Raw genomic sequence first — 23,437 nt, 5'->3', positions numbered from 1 at the left:
ATTATGGACTGTTACCTGCACTTGTTCAACATGATGGGTGCCACTTGGAAATGTTTAATTTCTGCTAATGAACTCTGATGAATTGTCTGATTAGTGATAGTGAATATTATGGACTTTTACTTGCACCTGTTCAACATTGCTGGGTGCCACTGATGGAACTGCTTCTACTGACATAATGTCACTTGTTGCTGTCTGCACCTGTTTAACATTGCTGGGTGCCACTGATGGAACTGTTTCTACTGAAATGATGTCACTTGTTGGTGTCTGCGCCTGCTCGTCATTGCTGGGTGCCACTGATGGAACTGTTTCTACTGAAATGATGTCACTTGTTGGTGTCTGCGCCTGCCCGCCATTGCTGGATGCCACTGTTGGAGCTGTTTAATTACTGCTGATGAAATGTTATGAGACTGCTATTTTCACCTGTTGACCATTGCTGGGTGCTACTGTTGGAACTGTCAACTTCCCTGAGGAGTGCTACTTGTTTATTGAACTATTGAAAGGATTTTATGTGAATATTTGTATAAACTGATTTTTTGTATATTTACTGTTTATGAAATGTTATGAGACTCTTACCTGCACATATTCCTCATTGCTGACGCTATTGATTGAATTGTTTAACCACATGATACTTGTGTAAACTATTATGTACAATCACATGTATGCAAGCATTTGTATTCCTTACTGTATTTTATAAATTAGGTTATTGAAGGGTCAGTGCAAAGCCAAAATTTATCTAGTTATGTGATATTTACGTATTAATATTAACTTTTATATTTGTCTGTATTTTTTTGACGAATTTGGTGGTATTTTCACCACCAATGCTGGCAAAAATACCATCAAATTCTAGCCCGTGGAGGAGGGGCATATGAAAGGTGGCTACACTGAGTCACAGCGCCAGAGATTGCGCCAAAGAGTTTTATTTCGCCGCCTCCACTGGCAGTGCTTGTTCAGAAGTTGCTGTGGGAAGTAGTGGTTGAGAAGTTGCCGTGGTTTGTGCTTGTTGAGAGGATGTCGATAGCAGTATTAGTTGTGAGCATGTCGTGTGCAGTTGTTCTGATGGGCTAGACAGCCGATGCTGTTCGATTGGGGATGTTGTAATGATCAGAGTGTATTTTTTCGTCAGTATATATGAAGTAATGAAAAATTTTTGTTTTTCAAATTTCCTAAATAACAATGCTTCTTGGTCACAGGTTCAGTCAACAAAGCATCTGGCTTGCGTTCATGTATTAGAGTGTAATTCTGATTTCTATGTGCAATCATAGTATTTCTGGTTTTTTTAATTACTTCAGTGTAAATGGTGCTTAAAATACCTTGTCGTATTGAGGAAGAACCGTGCCAGTTGTGTACGTTGAATCACACTTCCACACACAGAACAGTTACACTTGTGCTTTGTTGTTTCGTAGCTTTTATAGTTTCTGGGGACTTAATTAATTAATTGTGTTAACGGAAATTTCCTTTCTTTCTTTGTTGTTATTCTATGCAGTCAGATTGTGTACTAATACTACTCAGGGCCAACCGGTTACGAGACTTCGTAACCGGACAGTCAGCGACTAAAATTAAAAATATTTGCATTCTATTTAATTAAGCCCCCATGCAACATCTGAGGTCATCAGTCCACTGGACTTAGAACTACTTAAACCTAAGTAACCCAAGAACATCACACACGTCCATGCCCGAGACAGGATTCGAACCTGCGACCGTAGCAGCAGCGCAGTTCCGGACTGAAGGACCTAGAACCGCTCGGTCACAACGGCCGGCACAATGCAATTTAACTGCATGCATGCCAGAAGGAACTTTCTATTGTAATTCAGATTGACACAGGCACTGCAATATCGTACTCAAATATAGCGAGTGATCAAAAAGTCAGTATCACGGAATATCTACATCTACTACATCTACATTGATACTCCGCAAGCCACCCAACGGTGTGTGGCGGAGGGCACTTTACGTGCCACTGTCATTACCTCCCTTTCCTGTTCCAGTCGCGTATGGTTCGCGGGAAGAACGACTGTCTGAAAGCCTCCGTGCGCGCTCTAATCTCTCTAATTTTACATTCGTGATCTCCTCGGGAGGTGTAAGTAGGGGGAAGCAATATATTCGATACCTCATCCAGAAACGCACCCTCTCGAAACCTGGCGAGCAAGCTACACCGCGATGCAGAGCGCCTCTCTTGCAGAGTCTGCCACTTGAGTTTATTAAACATCTCCGTAACGCTATCACGGTTACCAAATAACCCTGTGACGAAACGCGCCGCTCTTCTTTGGATCTTCTCTATCTCCTCCGTCAGACCGATCTGGTACGGATCCCACACTGATGAGCAATACTCAAGTATAGGTCGAACGAGTGTTTTGTAAGCCACCTCCTTTGTTGATTGACTACATTTTCTAAGCACTCTCCCAGTGAATCTCAACCTGGTACCCGCCTTACCAACAATTAATTGTATATGATCATTCCACTTCAAATCGTTCCGCACGCATACTCCCAGATCTTTTACAGAAGTAACTGCTACCAGTGTTTGTTCCGCTATCATATAATCATACAATAAAGGATCCTTCTTTCTATGTATTCGCAATACATTACATTTGTCTATGTTAAGGGTCAGTTGCCACTCCCTGCACCAAGTGCCTATCCGCTGCAGATCTTCCTGCATTTCGCTACAATTTTCTAATGCTGCAACTTCTCTGTATACTACAGCATCATCCGCGAAAAGCCGCATGGAACTTCCGACACTATCTACTAAGTCATTTATATATATTGTGAAAAGCAATGGTCCCATAACACTCCCCTGTGGCACGCCAGAGGTTACTTTAACGTCTGTAGACGTCTCTCCATTGATAACAACATGCTGTGTTCTGTTTGCTAAAAACTCTTCAATCCAGCCACACAGCTGGTCTGATATTCCGTAGGCTCTTACTTCGTTTATCAGGCGACAGTGCGGAACTGTATCGAACGCCTTCCGGAAGTCAAGAAAAATAGCATCTACCTGGGAGCCTGTATCTAATATTTTCTGGGTCTCATGAACAAATAAGGCGAGTTGGGTCTCACACGATCGCTGTTTCCGGAATCCATGTTGATTCCTACATAGTAGATTCTGGGTTTCCAGAAATGACATGATACGCGAGCAAAAAACATGTTCTAAAATTCTACAAGAGATCGACGTAAGAGATATCTTTTCCAATCATTTGGAACCCTCCGTTCCTCTAGAGACTTGCGGTACACGGCTGTTAGAAGGGGGGCAAGTTCTTTCGCGTACTCTGTGTAGAATCGAATTGGTATCCCGTCAGGTCCAGTGGACTTTCCTCTATTGAGTGATTCCAGTTGCTTTTCTATTCCTTGGACACTTATTTCGATGTCAGCCATTTTTTCGTTTGTGCGAGGATTTAGAGAAGGATCTGCAGTGCGGTCTTCCTCTGTGAAACAGCTTTGGAAAAAGGTGTTTAGTATTGCAGCTTTACGCGTGTCATCCTCTGTTTCAATGCCATCATCATCCCGTAGTGTCTGGATATGCTGTTTCGAGCCACTTACTGATTTAACGTAAGACCAGAACTTCCTAGGATTTTCTGTCAAGTCGGTACATAGAATTTCACTTTCGAATTCAATGAACGCTTCACGCATAGCCCTCCTTACGCTAACTTTGACATCGTTTAGCTTCTGTTTGTCTGAGAGGTTTTGGCTGCGTTTAAACTTGGAGTGGAGCTGTCTTTGCTTTCGCAGTAGTTTCCTAACTTTGTTGTTGTACCACGGTGGGTTTTTCCCGTCCCTCACAGTTTTACTCGGCACGTACCTGTCTAAAATGCATTTTACGATTGCCTTGAACTTTTTCCATAAACACTCAACATTGTCAGTGTCGGAACAGAAATTTTCGTTTTGATCTGTTAGGTAGTCTGAAATCTGCCTTCTATTACTCTTGCTAAACAGATAAACCTTCCTCCCTTTTTTTATATTCCTATTAACTTCCATATTCAGGGATGCTGCAACGGCCTTATGATCACTGATTCCCTGTTCTGTACATACAGAGTCAAAAAGTTCGGGTCTGTTTGTTATCAGTAGGTCCAAGATGTTATCTCCACGAGTCGGTTCTCTGTTTAATTGCTCGAGGTAATTTTCGGATAGTGCACTCAGTATAATGTCACTCGATGCTCTGTCCCTACCACCCGTCCTAAACATCTGAGTGTCCCAGTCTATATCTGGTAAATTGAAATCTCCACCTAAGACTATAACATGCTGAGAAAATTTATGTGAAATGTATTCCAAATTTTCTGTCAGTTGTTCTGCTACTAATGCTGCTGAGTCGGGAGGTCGGTAAAAGGAGCCAATTATTAACCTAGTTCGGTTGTTTAGTGTAACCTCCACCCATAATAATTCACAGGAACTATCCACTTCTACTTCACTACAGGATAAACTACTACTAACAGCGACGAACACTCCACCACCGGTTGCATGCAATCTATCCTTTCTAAACACCGTCTGTACCTTTGTAAAAATTTCGGCAGAATTTATCTCTGGCTAAAGCCAGCTTTCTGCACCTATAACGATTTCAGCTTCGGTGCTTTCTATCAGCGCTTGAAGTTCCGGTACTTTACCAACGCAGCTTCGACAGTTGACAATTACAATACCGATTGCTGCTTGTTCCCCGCACGTCCTGACTTTGCCCCGCACCCGTTGAGGCTGTTGCCCTTTCTGTACTTGCCCAACGCCATCTAACCTAAAAAACCGCCCAGCCCACGCCACACAACCCCTGCTACCCGTGTAGCCGCATGTTGCGTGTAGTGGACTCCTGACCTATCCAGCGGAACCCGAAACCCCACCACCCTATGGCGCAAGTCGAGGAATCTGCAGCCCACACGGTCGCAGAACCGTCTCAGCCTCTGATTCAGACCCTCCACTCGGCTCTGTACCAAAGGTCCGCAGTCAGTCCTGTCGACGATGCTGCAGATGGTGAGCTCTGCTTTCATCCCGCTAGCGAGACTGGCAGTCTTCACCAAATCAGATAGCCGCCGGAAGCCAGAGAGGATTTCCTCCGATCCATAGCGACACACATCATTGGTGCCGACATGAGCGACCACCTGCAGATGGGTGCACCCTGTACCCTTTATGGCATCTGGAAGGACCCTTTCCACATCTGGAATGACTCCCCCCGGTATGCACACGGAGTGTACATTGGTTTTCTTCCCCTCTCTTGCTGCCATTTCCCTAAGGGGCCCCATTACGCGCCTGACATTGGAGCTCCCAACTACCAGTAAGCCCACCCTCTGCAACTGCCTGGATCTTGCAGACTGAGGGGCAACCTCTGGAACAGGACAAGCAGCCATGTCAGGCCGAAGATCAGTATCAGCCTGAGACAGAGCCTGAAACCGGTTCGTCAGACAAACTGGAGAGGCTTTCCGTTCAGCCCTCCGGAATGTCTTTCGCCCCCTGCCACACCTTGAAACGACCTCCCACTCTACCACAGGTGAGGGATCAGCCTCAATGCGGGCAGTATCCCGGGCAACCACAGTCGTAGTCCGATCAGGGGATGCGTGGGACGAGCTGGCCGTCCCCGACAAACCCCCATCCGGACCCTTACAGTGATGCCCATTGGCAACAGCCTCAAGCTGTGTGACCGAAGCCAACACTGCCTGAAGCTGGGAGCGAAGGGATGCCAACTCAGCCCGCATCCGAACACAGCAGTTGCAGTCCCTATCCATGCTAAAAACTGTTTTGCAAAGAACGTCTGAACTAATCTACAGAGAGCGCAAACAAATCGACAAAATTTAAACGGTTATTAAAATACAAGATTGCCTAGTAAATGCAGTAATGCTGCTACTTGCGCACTGCTGACACTGCTCGGCGGCGGAAGGAGACTAAGCGAAATTACACTATTCAGGTACTAAAACGCGATCCTACAACTCTCAAATACTATAATACTCCCGAAATTTATGAATTAAACAATGCAAGTACCAAAAACACGCAAAGAAATTAAGAATTAAACTATGTAACAAACGAGTGAGCTAGGAGTATACGACTTGCTGCTCAGCTGCTTATCCAACGGCGGCAGGGAGCACACTGACTGTGACCAACCGACACTAACCGTTCAAAACAAAAACAGTAGACAAACGACTACGCGAATTTACACTATTCAGGTACTAAAACGCGATGCTACAACTCTCAAATACTATAATACGCCCGAAATTTATGAATTAAACAATGCAAGTACCAAAAACACGCAAAGAAATTAAGAATTAAACTATGTAACAAACGAGTGAGCTAGGAGTATACGACTTGCTGCTCAGCTGCTTATCCAATGTAGATAGAGACGTAAAAATTCGCACACATGCTTGGAAAGACATGGGGTTTTATTAGAACAAAAAAACAAAAATAAAGTATTTCTAGACCCGTGAAAGATCTCTTGCGCGCGTTGTTTGGTGATGATCGTGTGCTCAGCCGCCACTTTCGTCATGCTTGGCCTCCCAGTTCCCCAGACCGCAGTCCATGCGATTTTTGGCTTTGGGGTTACCTGAAGTCGCAAGTGTATCGTGATCGACCGACATCTTTAGGGATGCTGAAAGACAACATCCGACGCCAATGCCTCAACATAACTCCGGACATGCTTTACAGTGCTGTTCACAACATTATTCCTCAACTACAGCTATTGTTGAGGAATCATGGTGGACATATTGAGCATTTCCTGTGAAGAACAGCATCTGTGCTTTGTCTTACTTTGTTATGCTAATTATTGCGATTCTGATCAGATGAATCGCCATCTGTCGCACGTTTTTTGAACGTTTGTATTTTTTTGTGTCTAATAAAACACCATGTCATTCCAAGCATGTGTGTCAATTTGTACCTCTCTAGATTATTCCGTGATTTATTCAGTTTTCAAATTTATAGTGACTTTTTGATCACCCAGTATATCCACTACTGTTCGTCAAAGTGATAAGACGGTGATTATCAGGCTTAGTATAGTTTCAGAATGCTACAGGCTAGAAAGCAGCCTTGTGTCCCTCTAAATATTAAATATATTGGCCCAGATTCAGATGTGAACTAAAGAAATAGATCTCAGTCACTCGGAAATTGGGTGGCATAACGTGGGATACAGTGCTCTGATTGCCTACCTCGTCACAAATAGTTTAGCTGTCAGCTGCTGGAAATGGTACGACTGCTTCTGGCTGAGCCGATGGTAACACAACCTTGGCCGAGAAAGTTGGCCCATTGGCAGCACGCAGGACTCGCATTGGGGAGAATGGCCGTTCAGGACTCTGTTCCGCCAGGGTTGCTAGGGAAAGAATACGGTCCGTTGCCTGTCCCATAATTTTGATAATTCTTCATTCTGAACATTCTCCACCTATAATTACACCATAGTCGGTGAGCTCCTAAAACCTAATCTGCTTTTTTTACCACAAAATTGCTGCAGAATTACCTGCGTTGTGCCTCTAGGTGCATTCACGAGGGAACTATCATTATTACCAGTATTAATGTGACTTGGAATGGATACATCACATGCGTGGAGAATCACATGATTGTCTTCGATGTCATCTGTTTGTTTAAACACAGCCTTTTTACTGGTCAGAAGCCAGCTTTTCCCGTTGATGATACTTGTTAGTAGAGTTCTTTCGGAGGATGCTCTCTGTATCAAAATTAATTCTTGCCAGACGAGTGTGAGTAGGACTTGTGCTCTAAAAGTTCCGTACAAACTTTATTGTATATACAAATAATAATAATGATAATAATAATAATTACGTATGGCTCAATAGCATGGTGCAAGTCTTTCTATTACACGCCACTTCGGCGACGTTCCTCTCGCTAACAAAGGGAGCATATAGTTTAACACAGGCTCTCACCGCTTTCAGAGGTGAAGGCTAGTTAAAAAAAGTCCATAGCCCAACCAAAAAAAATGGCTCTGAGCACTATGGGACTTAACATCTATGGTCATGAGTCCCCTAGAACTTAGAACTACTTAAACCTAACTAACCTAAGGACATCACACATCACCCAGTCATCACGAGGCAGAGAAAATCCCTGACCCCCGCCGGGAATCGAACCCCTGAACCCTGGCGTGGGAAGCGAGAACGCTACCGCACGACCTAGCCCAACCGAGATTCGATCCAGCGACTTCTCGATTTCCAGGCTTACGCTTTGCCGCTATACCGCCAAGCCTGATATATTTACTTCATCTATAGGTCTTGATGAGTGACTTCGCGAATTTCGAAATATGTGACGTATGTAGCTGTATCTTTTGATTGCACTCACTTAGAAGTTTACATTTGTTTCACCGCCAAGAGATCGTAGACCCTTAGCACATGACGCACACGTCGACTTGGTATCTCTATCTGTTCCTGAAAAATAGAGGTCTTAGTACACAGACAGACAGACAGATATACAGAGAGCAGATCAACAAAGTGATCCTCTAAGGGTTCAGTTTCCACCGGTTAAGGTACGGAACCCAAAAAATGCCACTGGAGCGCAAATCTGTGGCCGCTTCTCACAGAATTATATGTATGAGAGTGCTATGAGAGGGAGGCAAGCTACGAGCGACGAAGTTGCTGTGTGATGTACAACAAATTTACAACGATCATTTAGTCGAAATGAACTACCTCTTCGCCTTTGGCGCTCTTCATATGTTAGTTCATAAGTTATCATCCAGGAGAAATATGTAGCCTATATTGTATACATAATAGTACCGATATTTGGGTTTTGTGTCCACGACACACGTCAATACTACACTACTGGCCATTAAAATTGCTACACCAAGAAGAAATGCAGATGATAAACGGGTATTCATTGGACAAATATATTATACTAGAACTGACATGTGATCACATTTTCACGCAAATTGGGTGCATAGATCCTGAGAAATAAGTACCCAGAACAACCACCTCTGGCCGTAATAACGGCATTGATACGCCTGGGCATTGAGTCAAACTGAGCTTGGATGGCGTGTACAGGTACAGCTGCCCATGCAGCTTCAACACGATACCACAGTTCATCAAGAGTAGTGACTGGCGTATTGTTGCTCGGCCACCATTGACCAGACGTTTTCAATTGGTGCGAGATCTGGAGAATGCGCTGGTCAGGGCAGCAGTCGAACATTTTCTGTGCCCAGAAAGGCCCGTACAGGACCTGCAACATGCGGTCGTGCATTATCCTGCTAAAATGCAGGGTTTTGCAGGGATCGAATGAAGGGTAGAGCCACAGGTCGTAACACATCTGAAATGTAACGTCCACTGTTCAAAGTGCCGTCAATGCGAACAAGAGGCGACCGAGACGTGTATCCAATGGCACTCCATACCATCACGCCGGGTGATACGCCAGCATGGTGACGACGAATATACGCTTCCAATGTGCGCTCACCGCGATGTCGCCAAACACGGATGCGACCATCATGATGCTGTAAACAGAACCTGGATTCATCTGAAAAAATGACGTTTTGTCATTCGTGCACCCAGGTTCGTCGTTGAGTAGACCATCGCAGGCTGTCTGATGCAGCGTCAAGGGTAACTGCAGCCATGGTCTCCGAGCTGATAGTCCATGCTGCTGCAAACGTCGTCGAACTGTTCGTGCAGATGGTTGTTGTCTTGCAAACGTCCCCATCTGTTGACTTAGGAATCGAGACGTGGCCGTATGATCCGTTACAGCCAAGCGGATAAGATGCCTGTCATCTCGACTGCTAGTGTTACGAGGCCGTTGGGATCCAGTACGGCGTTCCGTATTACCCTCCTGAACCCACCGATTCCATATTCTGCTAACAGTCATTGGATCTCGACCAACGCGAGCAGCAATGTCGCGATACGATAAACCGCAATCGCGATAGGCTACAATCCGACCTTTATCAAAATCGGAAACGTTATGGTACGCATTTCTCCTCCTTACACGAGGCATCACAACAGCGTTTCACCAGGCAACGCCAGTAAACTGCTGTTTGTGTATGAGAAATCGGTTGGAAACTTTCCTCATGTCAGCACGTTGTAGGTGTCGCAACCGGCGCCAACCTTGTGTGAGTGCTCTGAAAAGCTAATCATTTGCATATCACAGCATCTTCTTCCAGTCGGTTAAATTTCGCGTCTGTAGCACGTCATCTTCGTGGTGTAGCAATTTTAATTGCCAGTAGTGTAAATCTTATGATTTACGTACAACAGATGCTGTGTTAATTGCAATGGTGTTTCTTTTTACTCCCCTAGTGTTTTTAGGGAGCTTACAAGGACCTTGCTTGTAATGTTGCCCAGATTAACCTACATAGATAATCATCAACACACTTAACAAAGACCTCTATAACCAAGCTCTTTGAAATCAAGCGCCTTCGAATCTAACACCTTCCATTTTACACGTCAGTGCCTAGAACCACTACTCGTATTCTCCCGTCCTCCTCCCATTTTTTTCGGGAGATGGTTGATATTTTACCGCATATCCACTATTTTCTATTTTAGTTTTATCAGCATACAACAAAGCAGCAACAACAGCAAAAGCAGGTTTGATGCGTTCGTGTCGGCAGGCGACCCGCAGCCGCCGCCAGTGGAGGCTGGCAAGCTGCGACTCTACTCCATGCTGTACTGCCCGTACGCACAGCGGGCGCGGCTCGTCCTGGCTGCCAAGGGCGTCCCCTTCGAAATGGTGGACATCAACCTGAAGAACAAGCCGGAGTGGTACAGCAAAGTGCATCCGGAGGCAAAAGTGCCAGCCCTAGAGATAGGTGGCGGCGAGGTGGTCGTCGAGTCCCTCGACATATCGGACTACCTGGACCAGAAGTTCCCAGAACCACCCCTGTGGTCTACTGACCAGGATAAGAATCTTCACCACAAGCAGCTACTGGAGACTTTCGGGAAGGTTTGTCCAGAATTTAAATGTGCTATCTACTATATTATCATAACATATTCTCATTTTTTGGTGTTTTATTGAACTGCAGTGATCTATCATAAAGAAAAAAGGAACAAGAATATATATTTCTGGCTTACAGTCATGCCTTAAAATACACGTATAAGAAACAAAAGTAGGCTGAAATATGTTTACCAATAATTTTTGTTTATTTTTTGAGCTTGGACAATTGCTTCCAGTATTCTTGTCATTTTATTTACTAAGTTTTTCGTAAATTATATCCCACTATTGCTACGAGGGCGGCCGAATTTTACGACGAAGGAATTTCCAAGCTCGTCCATCGCTACGATAAGTGCCTTAATTTAAATGGCAACTATGTAGAAAAGTAGTATTTAAGTGTGGCTTTCATCTGTATATAATAAAAAATTTTCCAATACTTTATTTATTTTTAATTCCAAAACGTAATGTACGTTGTGGATAGCCCTCGTATTTTCTTCCGAGCGAGTTTTATTAAGGTAATTTCTTGGGTCAAGCCACTTGTTATTGTTCCGAAATTCAACACATGCCAAAGATAATGTTTAATTTCTGAGCTCATAACATGATATCTTCCTTTGTTTTTGAGATATTCTTCACCTGAAGAAAATTGTAATATCGGTCCCTAATTCGTTTAATATTATGAAAATTACACCTCAGTCGACGTATATACTTCGTAGCACTTACGTAGCTTTCAGTAAACGCTTTGAAGGATCCAGCGGTCATTACATGATCTTCAGCCTACTTCGTTATACAACATTCGCTTTAATAAAAGTAACATACGAAATGAAGCTTCCAATGAATAGACGAGAAGCAACTCTCCGGTTATTCTTAGACTTTAGTAAAGCCTATGACAATGTCGGCTTCGATATTTTATTTGTCAAACTTAGCAGCATAAATTGCTCTCCAAGTGCAGTGGCATAATTTTGCTCGTACGTATACATGACCTCGCTAACATTTCATCGTGCCCGGCTCCATTGCTGAGAAAGATCTTACAGGATAACATCGCTGTGTTAAGTCCCATAGTGCTCAGAGCCTTTTGATAACATCGCGAAAATCGATAATTTAAATTGTAAGCGTTTCACAGCTTTTTTTTCACGTCAAAAAGGAAGAGTTTTTAATGTATTGGTAGGGCATGGAGATAAGCGAATGCTTGACTGTAATGGAGACAGATATTATCAGGCGTCCACCACGATTCGGCAATATGTTATTCCCATTGTAAGTCAGTCATGTCACCAGTGCAGTCCTATTGTACGTGTGTTGACAAATTAGTTATTTCTAATCACATAACCAATACAGTTGAAGATAGATATCGAGAATTTCGATGTTTACCGTGTACACTATTAAATAGGGCAATGTATAAGGTTAAAGCTCAATCCGTACAAAAGCCAAGCTGTCCTGGTTGGTCATTCTAGAGTCATTAGGCCCAAATATCGCGAATCCCTACCGTCTTTAATTTTAAATGGGACCAATACCAGTTTCACTCCATCGGCAAAAAGTCCAGGTGCGTTAATAGACTAAAAGCTACCGTGGACTGAGTATATATCTGCAGTCTGGAAGCATGCAGTCAAGCATTCGCTTACCTCCATACCCTACCCATACATAAAAACATCTTCCTTTTTGACGTGGAAAAGGAAGCTGTACAACGCTTATAATTCTAACTATCGATTATAGCGATGTTATCCTGTAAGGTCTTTCTCAGCAAACTTCTGGAACTTGCGACAAACGGCTGCGTTCGATACGCCTGTGAAATACGACTGTTTCATCATATTTCACCATATTACGCACAGCTATTCTAGCTACGTGCAGACAAGAACAGGGATTTCCATACACTCTGCTTCTGTACCGTCTTATCTACGTATACTGTTTCTCATATCTCTCCTCGATCTTAACACTCTAGTCAGTACAACACAGCAGAAGCACTCATTCCTATTAGAGCACAATCTCATCTGACCCACTCCGTTGCAGTACACACTCACTTTATCGAAGTCCTCTTCACTAGAAGAAACCCCACTCTGGAATGATCCTATTATATTAGAAAACTGAATAACAGACCCAGATTCAAAAGGCAACTAACGACATATCTAAATTGCAGTAGTTTAAAAGAAAACGACTTTTGCACACCGCAAATTAAGTTTTTTTTTAACTTTTACACCTAGACGCGTTTCACCTTATAAATAAGGCGTCGTCAGTGGACGTCCTGAATTAGTGCACGATTTTTTTGCTCGCATATGTGGATTTTAGATAGAAAACCGTTCATTGAAGATTTTATGGTAAGATAGAAAGGGAATTACAGATCAGTGTGTAACTCATTATTTACAAGACAAGTAGCTTTCTCTCGTGTAGCAACCTGGATGAAAGCTTCCGGTTTTCTTTATGGTCATTCTGTTTTTAAAATACAGCAGTGTAACTGCAGTTTCTGTGTCTACAGTGTCATTCCTTACTGTAAGTATTTTAACTTACTCGGCTTTTGCTTTCAATTGTTTTTTGTTTGACGATATGCGTGTTGATGTAAGTTGTGTATGTGTGTGTGTGTGTGTGTGTGTGTGTGTGTGTGTGTATGTGTGTGTGTGTGTATGTGTATGTGTATGTAGTCTTTAATTTTTTCTTCTGTTCCTGTTGCGTCTGCCTTATCTATTTTCTCCTGGATTCTTTGAAACTTTTTGCTTTTGCTTGAATTTTTCTCTTTCTCGTATTTCTTCCTTCGTTATTTTTATTTCCCTCAGGTCTGCTTTGACCCATGTCATTGTTGTTTTTGAGTTTCTGCCAGAAAGTTAAAAATACTTTTTGTTACTCTCTTTTCATCTTGCCATTTTAGGTGTCCATAGAACACAGCTCTTCTCTTCCACATGGTTTTTGCTATTGGTTCCATTTTTTCATAAATTTATTTATTACTTCTAAATTTCCATTTTCCATTCTCGTATTTTGCTCCCAAGACTTTCTTGATTACTTTTCTTCCTTTCCTTTCTATTAAACCTAACAGTGTAGCTGTATTTAACGAAAGGCATTCTGAACTATAAAGGCGTGACAGTGTTGTATTAACTGTACCGCAGTTTTGCATCTATAGAAATAGGCTTCTTGCTATACACGTCTTTTGTTTCCTTGACCTTGCTAAGTTAGCTTCTTTGTATATAGTAATTGATTTCATTATTTCACCCAGATATTTAAATTTTGTAGTCTTTTTTATTCTTCCGTAATCAATTTTCACGTGTTTCGGTGCCTCCTTCGCATCTGTCATGTACTCCGTATTTTCGAAAGATATACGTAGACATGTCTTGAAGCTGTCTCTTGCAGGATTTTTTCCGTCTTGTTGCATCTTCCATAGATTCAGCTAAGATGGCAAGATCGTCTGCAAAAGCCAAAGCCCAATCTGTTATATTGAATGGACCTATCTTTTTCCGCGGATACCGAGTTAATTTTAGCTTCTATGCCGGCACAGGGAATACTGGAAGTGGATGGTTTACCCTTGCTGTTGTTCGATGTGAGAAGTCAGAAATCAGATTATCCCCTTTTCTTCCAAGGGTGATTTTTTAAATTTCATCTTCTCCTGTTCTTTTCCTCCATTCCCTGTTTACCTTTTCTAGTGCACAATTGAGCGGAAAGGCGGATAGGTAATCTCCTTGTCTTGCCACAGTTTCGATTTCAAAAGCCTTGGAGGTTTCACCTAATAATTTAATTTGGCATATTGTATTGTAAGTGTGTTTTTTATGAATGCAGCTTATTTGTTGTCAGTTCCCAACTCCTTTTAAGGTGTTGAATAATGTTTCCCCATGAACCGAATCATATGCTTCTTTGAAACGTACAAATGTTATGTACATGCTTTTGGACCTCGTTCTTCTACATCTAATTGTAAGTTTCACATTACAGTTCGTTTTACACAGGATTGTTCTTTCCTAAAGCCTCCTTGGTGCTCTCACCCGTTGGCTTTTCGGCCTGTTTTGTAATTCTTTTAAAATAATTTTTTAAGTCACTGGAAGGAAAGAAGTTCCTTTATAGTTGTCGCGGTCGCGGTCAGTTTTATCACCTTCTTTGTGGCTGGGCGAATTAATGGTCTCTAATGTTCTGGTGAATCTTCTGTTTCCCAGACTTTTAAAAATATTTCATGTAGCTATCTGACAGTTTTAGTAGCTGCCATTTTCCGTATTCCAGCTGTTACTGAATCTTCCCTGGGTGGCTTGTCATTCTCCATCCTTGCTGGGAGATTCTGAGTCTCTCTTAATCCATCCTCAAATTTGTTTCTATAAATTTTGTTCAGGGTACCTCACAGTTTAACAGCCTCTTAAAATAGCTTGCTAATATTTCACAGTTTTCTTGGTTGTTTAGGGCTAATTTTCCATCTTTATTTTTGAAGCATAAGTTAGGTGGTTGGTAAGTTTGTAGGCTTGTTTTAAAAGATTTATAGAAGTTCGAGGAACGATTGCTTTGGTAGTCTTCCTCAAGTAGAGATAGATGATTGCTTTGAAACTTCGTTTCACCACCCTCAGCGTTTTGATGTTTCACACTTTTGTTGTTTGAAGATGATAAAATCTTCATTTCTTTTGGCGCAGTGCCATTTCTGCTGGGCTTCTTTTCTAAGTAGTAATGCTATTTCACATTGTTCATTCCACCTTCTGCATTTTTTGTCTTTTGAGTGGCGCTATTTCAAGGGCTGTTTGGACAAATTTTGTTTCAGTCTCCTCTCGATCTTTTGAATCTATATTTAGCCATTCCTGAAATTCTTGTTTTTTTTTTATTTCCAAAACGTCACTATCAGTTTTATAAATCCTTTGCCCTTCTCTTCGAATCTTTAATTGCAGAAAAAATGCCGTTTCTATTGTAGTTAAACAGTGATCTATTTCTGTATTAGCACCATTTCTAACTTTGATGTTCATGATTTCTTTGTCATTTCAAGGATATAGCTACATGGTCGATCTGAAATGATCCTATGTTTGTATAAGATGATTTACAAGTTTTTCGTTTCCTCGGCAATTCCTTAAAATTTGGGGACGTTAATTTAAGGTTGAAGCCTCTTCCTTTTTCTGTTAGTCTTTCCCCATTTTCATTTTTTTTTCATGGTCGCCAACACTTGTCTTGAACTTTCTTTCTTTTGCAATCTGAGCATTGAAGTCCCCTAGTAAAATTTTGAGATTATTTAATGGAACCTTTGGTAGTTTATATTCCATAACTTCCAGAAAAGTTTCAACTTTTCCTGGGTTCCTTTTATTGTCCTCATTTATTTAAGCATGACCGTTATTAAGGTGTAAAACTTACCAGTTAATTAAGGTGTAAAACTTATTTGCAGATCTCAGAGTAAGAACTGAGAGGCTTGGGGAATGAAAATATATTACAGAGTTTACTGGTGTTCCTAGATGTGGAATAATTTTTCCTATTGTATTTTCGCTTTTCTTTCCTCTGAGAGATCTATAATCCTCGGATTCAATAATGTCTTCGTCAGTGTATCAGTATTCTGAAGAGCCAAAAATTGTATGTGGGATTATCCAAATACTTTAGTTAGTTCTTTTAGTTATCCTGTGGTTTGTAGTCTATCCTCGATCTTATTCGATATGTACATTGATCAAGAAGTAATGGAAGCAAAAGAAAAATCGTGAATAGGAATTAATGTTCAGGGAGAAGAAATAAAAACCTTGAAGTTTGCCGGTGTCATTGTAACTCTGTCAGAGACAGCAAAGAACTTGGGAGAGCAGTTGAAAGGAATGGAGAGCGTCTTGAAAGGACAATATAAGGTGAACATCAATTAAAGCAAAACAAGGATAATGGAATGTAGTCGAATTAAGTCAAGTGATGCAAAGGGAATCAGATTAGGTAATGAGACACTTAAAGTAGTAGATGAGTTTTGCTGTTTGGGCACCAAAATATCTGATGATGGTCAAAGTAGAGAGGATGTAAAATGTAGATTGACAATGGCAAAAAAAGCATTTATGAAGAAAAAAATTGTTTCTATCGACTATAGATTTAAGTGTTATGTAGTCTTTTCTGAAGGAATTGTCTTGAAGTGTAGACACGTATAGAAGTGAAACACGGACGATAAAAAGTTTAGATAAAAACAGAATAGAAGCTTTCGAAATGTGGTGCTACATAAGAACACTGAAGATTAGATAGGTCGATCACATAACTAACGAGGAAGTACTGAATAGAACTGGAGAGAAAAGGAATTTGTGGCAGAAAGTGATTACAAGAAAGCATTGATTGACAGGTCACATTCTGAGACATCAAGGGGTCAACTGTTTAGTATCGGACGGAAGTGTGGGGGGTAAAAATCGTAGAGAGAGACCGAGATGAATACGGGAAGCAGATTCAGAACGATGTAGGTTGCAGAGGTTACTAGGAGATGAAGAGGCTCGCACAGAAAAGAGTTTTATGGAGAGCTGCATCAAACCAGTCTTCAGGCTGGGGACCACAACAACAACAACAACAACAACAATAACAATTTCCCTGTTTTCAACAGTGAATTATGTTTAGTTTTCCAAAGAAGTATTTCGTTACAAGTAGGGCTTCCAGCACATTGTGGGTCCTTCGCTTTGCTTGTTATTCTGGGCGCCCCAGAATCCGATAGTCTGGTTTCACTGCTTTGTGTCAAGAAGGATTTGCTTTGTAGGTCGGAGTTTTCTGAGATAGTACCACTTGTAGAAATTTCCGTCATGCATAAGGTATTTGATAATCTCGCTGAGAAAGTGATGAACGCCAGTTCATATTTGAAACTAAGATTAGAGTCCCAGAGTTTTATTTAAGCCTGCCCGCGCACAGGTAGAGACACTGAACAAAGGCCGCCTGATGTGGGAACAGATCCATTTGCATTTTAATTCGTAGCTTTTATATTACCCCTAAAAGCAGGGATGCCTTTTCCACCAGTCCCACCATACTGACGATCTTCATCTCCGTCTCCACCGCCATCGAGGTCTTCACTGTTACCCTGGTCAAGGGCCCTCACGAAGTAATATCAAACCAGACCAGGTGAACCACGGCTTTTATAAAGAGGTGTTCCTCTCCGCTTATCTCATCCGTGCTTGGGACTGGCTATAGCGGAGTTTCTTTTCATTTTATTATTTATTTTTTGTTATTATTATTTCGTTTCCATGTTCATTTATATAATTACAAGAGAAATGGGATTTGTGATCACCTATCGGAGTTTCTGTCTTTTATACGATCAGTCAGTGTAAACAGTGAGTGCTTACTCATATTCACTTGGTCATATAGTACTAGCTTCTTTGCAGGCTTTATTTTCTATACCTGCATGTCATAACTTTCTTGTAAGTTAGGCGGTGCTCTCATTATTTATTTTAACTATTTTCACGTCTTTCTCTCTTTTACTAGGTTTCCGTTCGTTTTCTCTGAAATGATCTGCAAAAGTTAAGTAGCTCATCCCATATTTCCATACTCTGATATGTTCTTTATACTGGGTGTCAAATGTTCCGCTGGTTTGTCCCATGTACCTTCCATCATATGTGTTGCATTTTAATTGGTATATTCCTGCTTCCTGATAGATGTCTGTGCTTTTGTTATTTTTGGATTTTACTTGTACTGAATTGTTTGTTTTGAGAGCTAATTTATGGCTTATATTTTGAAAATGTTTGTTTTTATGTGTGAGTTTTTGGTTGTATGTCTTCGTCTTCCATTTTGAATCTTCTTCTTTGTTTTCATGTATTCTTTGTATCGTTGTTCTGTCACTGTGTGTGCTTGTTTGTGTGGTGTTTTGTTGTGATGTTGTTTGTGGCTGTGTATGCATTGCCATTTATTGACTGTGTTTGATGTTTAATTTTTTTAATGAATATGTATCCACTGATCGCAACTATTTGTGTGACGTCTAGTACTTTCTACTAGCTTTCTGTGCTGAGAGGTACTTTGTTGAGTCACTATCTCAGTGCTGATTGTTTCTGTGAGTATGTGTATTTTGAGGTCTGATGTATGATTGTGTCAGTTATTATAGATTTATGGTAAATTTCACAGCTATGCTCTTTGTTTTCTTTTTTAATGGTTATATCGAAGACGTTTATTTGGTTATCATTTACTTTATACATCGCGAATTTTACATTTTTGTGTAATGTGTATTTCTAAAGATATTTTTATCTTAGCCTGAATCTGTTTGAGTGATCTGATTTTAATTTTTTTAAATATTGTTATGGAAATGAACACTTGTCCTTTGTCAATGTAGCATTGTTTGTCTGTAAGAACAACTATGTTTCCGTTGTCTACTTTAGAAATAATGCTGATTTCGTATTGGAGTTTCTCTCTGAATTTTTTGAGTGTTAGGATTCTACTTTTTTGTTTTTGTGATCCTGTTTTTTTCATGCTTAATGTAATCTTATGCATTTCTTTTTTTAAAAAATTCTCTTGTTAGACCAGTGTTCAAATTCCTATTTCTGCTTTTCTGAAATTAGTTCTGCTCACGTATACGTTGCAGCATCTTACACATATTTGGATGTATTCATCTGATAATTGGCTGATACCCTTCAGGGTTTGCTCTTTGATGTTTATTGTTTCTGCTACTGGTACATGAGAGCATATATTTTCTATGTCAAAAGAGAGAAGTGTAGCTGCGTCAGGGATTTTTATATATTTTGTGAGTTGTATTAACTGTGAGATGTTCCTTATATTTCTGATATACTCTTTTTGTAAGTTTCAAACCATAATTTCAACAGATGTCCTGCAAGTTTGTACATGGGAGCTTTCTTAAAGTTCACAATGGTTCTTAGTAGGATATTTCGTTTATGTGAAGTACATTCATAACAAGCCACAATTGGTTTTCAGTTGTATAATAACTGACAAAGAGTAAAGGTGGCACTCACAATACTCTAGCCGTGCCAGCAAAAGGTTCAAATTCGTTCTGTAACTATTACAATGATTGTTAATGTATATGCATTCCAGTGTTCAACATATTATTCTCTCTGTGTTCCCGGTATTGTTATAGGATGTACTCTAACTGAACCACCGTTGGACGGTTTAGTCAAGAAAATACAATTTTTCGGTAAATCATATGGTGTCAGTGATACAATAGCGTAATTGTAGGTGTGGCACCTGATTATGAGCTCTACACCGTTGCACTTTTCGAAAATCCTAGATGTTGTGATGAGAATCATTATCTGGTAACGATGGATGTGTTTGTGCTAATTCAGCACAAATTGGTGCCATGTTCAGCAGAAACACACAAGAATCTCCAGTGAACTCAGATCAACATATATACGATTCATCAGCAAGCCTTCATTAGATCTGAGACTTGCTCTAAGCGGAAGTGATGCCATGATTAGATTACCTGACATCTGCGAATGAGCATTGACAATATCTCCAATCATGTTGTACTTCGTAGAGTCAAGATAAATGCACTACAGGTTACTGATGGTCACCATGTTAGCTGACTATTCCTGTCACACTCGACAGTACTGGGAGTAATAGATGTTACCATATGGCAGCTGATCATCATTGCCCCACTCAGTAGTTTCTGAGGATTGTGACATTCACCAGATCAACTGACCAACATTTTGAAAATGACAGTCACCATATGTCAAGTGACCATCACTGCCTCACCATATAATGTCTTGGATAATGGTAGTCACACAATCAACTGACCAACATTGTTCCCCCACAGCATTATAAGCAGAAGGTGGCAAATGTTTCATACTGCACAATGAAGTTAATAGTCTAACATGTACGCATTATAATATTTGGGTGTCTTTGAAAAGCAGTTGGGAAGCATAGCAACCCTTGTTTATTATCTACATGAATGTGTTTTAGTACTGTTTGGTATTCTATTTCATCAGAGTGTCACGTAGTTGCGACAGCATAACTACCACATCTAAATGTCCCAAGACTGCACAATTGCACGATTAGACTAGCTGTTCGGATACAGACTCAAAATTCGGTCATGTTAACATTCTGTCACTTACTATAACGGTCTCCCACATGAGTACGCAGCATCCCAGTTTCCTTAACTCTGATCCTTGACGTACCCACTGATGGTGTGTTCTGGCAGTACATATATGAAACGAGTGAGAGAGCACTGCAAGTTCCTGCTGCTAATAAGGAGAGTACACCATTCATTTGTCACATATTATTACGAGCTTCAAACAGGAGCGACTTCAGTAATGGATAGGAACTGTGGTTGCTGTGGACAGATGTGAGCTGAGTTGTTGACCCTTCACTCACAGCTCCAGGCTGTGTTGGCTTCTGTCACACAGCTTGCGGCTGCTGCCAAAGGGCATCACTGTCGGGGGTGAGACGAGGGAATACGAAGGATATTGAAAGCGTTCCATGTGTCTGCCGATCGGTTCACTGCTGTGGCCACCCCAGGTACTGCCTGCACTGAGGTTGACCCCTCACCCATGGTCAAGTATGAGATCATTCCAAAGTCTGGCTGGCAGCAAAAGACTTTCCAAGTGGCCAGTCGTAGGGACTCCCCAATTCGTTTGACCAACAGGTTTCAGGCATTATCTGTGCCTGTAACGCGTCTGAGCCAGGTGCAGTCATCCACCCTGTTCCAGAGGAAGCTTCTTTGCCTGCAACGTCTGGGCATTCACAGAGGGTGGGTTTGCTGGTAGTTGGGATCTCCAAAGTTAGGTGCATAATGGAGCCCCTTAGGAACATCGCTGCCAAGGAGGGGAAGGCAGCCAGTGTGCAGAGTCATTCCAGATGTGGAAAGGGTGCTTCCGGATGCCATGAAGAGTACAGGGTGCTGCCAACTGCAGGTGGTGGCCCATGTCGGTACCAATGACGTGTGTCCCTTTGGATTTGAGGAGATTCTCTCTGTTTTCGGGCGGTTAGCAGAAATGGTAGAGACTGCCAGTCTTGCTTACGAGATTAAGGCGGAGCTCACCATCTGCAGCATGGTCGACAGAACCGACTGTGGCCCTTTGGTGCAGAGCCGACTGGAGGGTCCGAATCAGAGTCTCAGGTGGTTCTGTGACCGTGTAGGCTGCAGATTCTTTGACTTGTGCCATCGGGTGGTGGGTTTCCGGGTTCCGCTTAATAGGTCAGGAGTCCACTACACAAAGGAAGCGGCTACATGGGTAGTGGTGGCTGTGTGGAAGGGACTGAGCGGTTTTTTTAGGTTAGAGGGTCTCAGGAAATCACTGAAAGGCCATCCGTATAAAAGGGGGCAGATAAAACACTGTAAGGTAGTTGTAAAAACGATCGGTATTGTAGTTGTAAACTGTCGTACCTGTGTTGAGAAAGAACCAGACCTCCAAGCCCTAATAGAAAGCACCGAAGCTCAAATAGTTATAGGTACGGAAAGCTGGTTAAAGCCAGAAATAAGTTCAACCGAATGTTTTTCAGACGACCCAAAAGTGTTAAGAAAGGATAGATTAAATACAGTTGGTGGTGGAATATTTAATGCTGTCGGAAGTAGTTTACCATGTACTGAAATTGAAGTAGATAGTTCCTCCAAAATAGTATGAGTAGAGGTTATACTTGACAATCGGACTAAACTATCAGTTGGATCGTTTTACCGACCCCCCGACTCAGAAGATATAGTCCCTGAACAGTTCAAAGAAAACCGTCTCATATCAAATAGGGACCCCACTCATAAAACTATAGTCGGTGGTGACTTCAATCTGCCATAGATATGTTGGAAAAATTATATGTTTAATGCCGGCGGCATAAAACGTCATCCGAAATTGTACTGAATGCTTTCTCAGAAAATTATTTTGAACAATTACTTCATGAACCCACCCGAAGTGTAAATGGTTGCGAAAGCATACTTGACCTCTTAGCAACAAATAATCCGAGACAAATAGGAAGTATCTTGACGAATACATGGATTAGCGACCACAAGGCATTTGCTGCTACGCTGAGTACCGTAACACCTACAGCCATAAAAAAGAAACGCAAAGTACAACTATTTTAAAAAATCTGATAAAAAATGCTCTTAACGCAGTTTTAAAAGACAGTCTCCACTCCTTCCGATCTGATCACGTCAGCGTAGAAAAGATGTGGAATGATTTCAAAGATATAGTATCGACGGCAGTTGAGAGATTTATACCACATAAATTAATAAGTGACGGTATTGATCCCCCATGGTGCACAAAACGGGTCAGACCGCTGTTGCAAAAGTAACGAAAAAAGCATGCCACATTTAAAAGAACGCAAAATCCCCAAGATTGACAAAGTTTTGCAGAAGTTCGAATTATATCGCGTACTTCAATGCGAGATGCTTTTAATAATTTCCACAACAAAACACTGTCTCGGGATGTGGCAGAAAACCCAAAGAGATTCTGGTCATACATAAAGCACACCAGTGGCGAGACACAATCAATATCTTCACTGCGCGATAACAACGATGAAGTCACTGATGACAGTGTCACTAAAGCAGAGTTATTAAACACAGTTTCAAGAACTCCTTCAGCAAAGAAGACCAAATAAATATTCTTGAATTCCAATCAAGAACAACTGCCAAGATTAGAAACATGGAAGTAGATATCATCGGTGTAACAAAGCAGCTTGAATCACTTAATAAAGGCAAGGCCTCCGGTCAGGATGGTATACCAGTCAGGTATGCTGATACAATAGCTCCATATTTAGCGATTATGTACAATCGCTCGCTCCGTACCTAGACCGGGAATTTGCTCAAGTTACACCAATACCCAAAAAGGGAAATAGGAGAAATCCGCTGAATTACAGGCCCATG

General features: G+C 41.5%; 1 protein-coding gene across 1 annotated transcript in view; it reads left to right on the top strand.

The window, feature by feature from the left end:
- LOC124711457 (pyrimidodiazepine synthase-like) overlaps nt 1-23,437 on the top strand; it is a 117,733-nt gene that overhangs the window by 51,192 nt on the left and 43,104 nt on the right. The window contains exon 2 of the mRNA XM_047241554.1: nt 10,469-10,800. Within this exon, the coding sequence (XP_047097510.1) occupies nt 10,469-10,800 (332 nt within the window). The remainder of the gene's footprint in view (nt 1-10,468; nt 10,801-23,437) is intronic.

Source organism: Schistocerca piceifrons, chromosome 1 (genome assembly GCF_021461385.2).
Source record: "Schistocerca piceifrons isolate TAMUIC-IGC-003096 chromosome 1, iqSchPice1.1, whole genome shotgun sequence".
Classification (NCBI taxonomy): domain Eukaryota; kingdom Metazoa; phylum Arthropoda; class Insecta; order Orthoptera; family Acrididae; genus Schistocerca; species Schistocerca piceifrons.
Note: the sequence above shows the minus strand (reverse complement) of the source record. Positions and strands in the feature narration are given on the sequence as shown.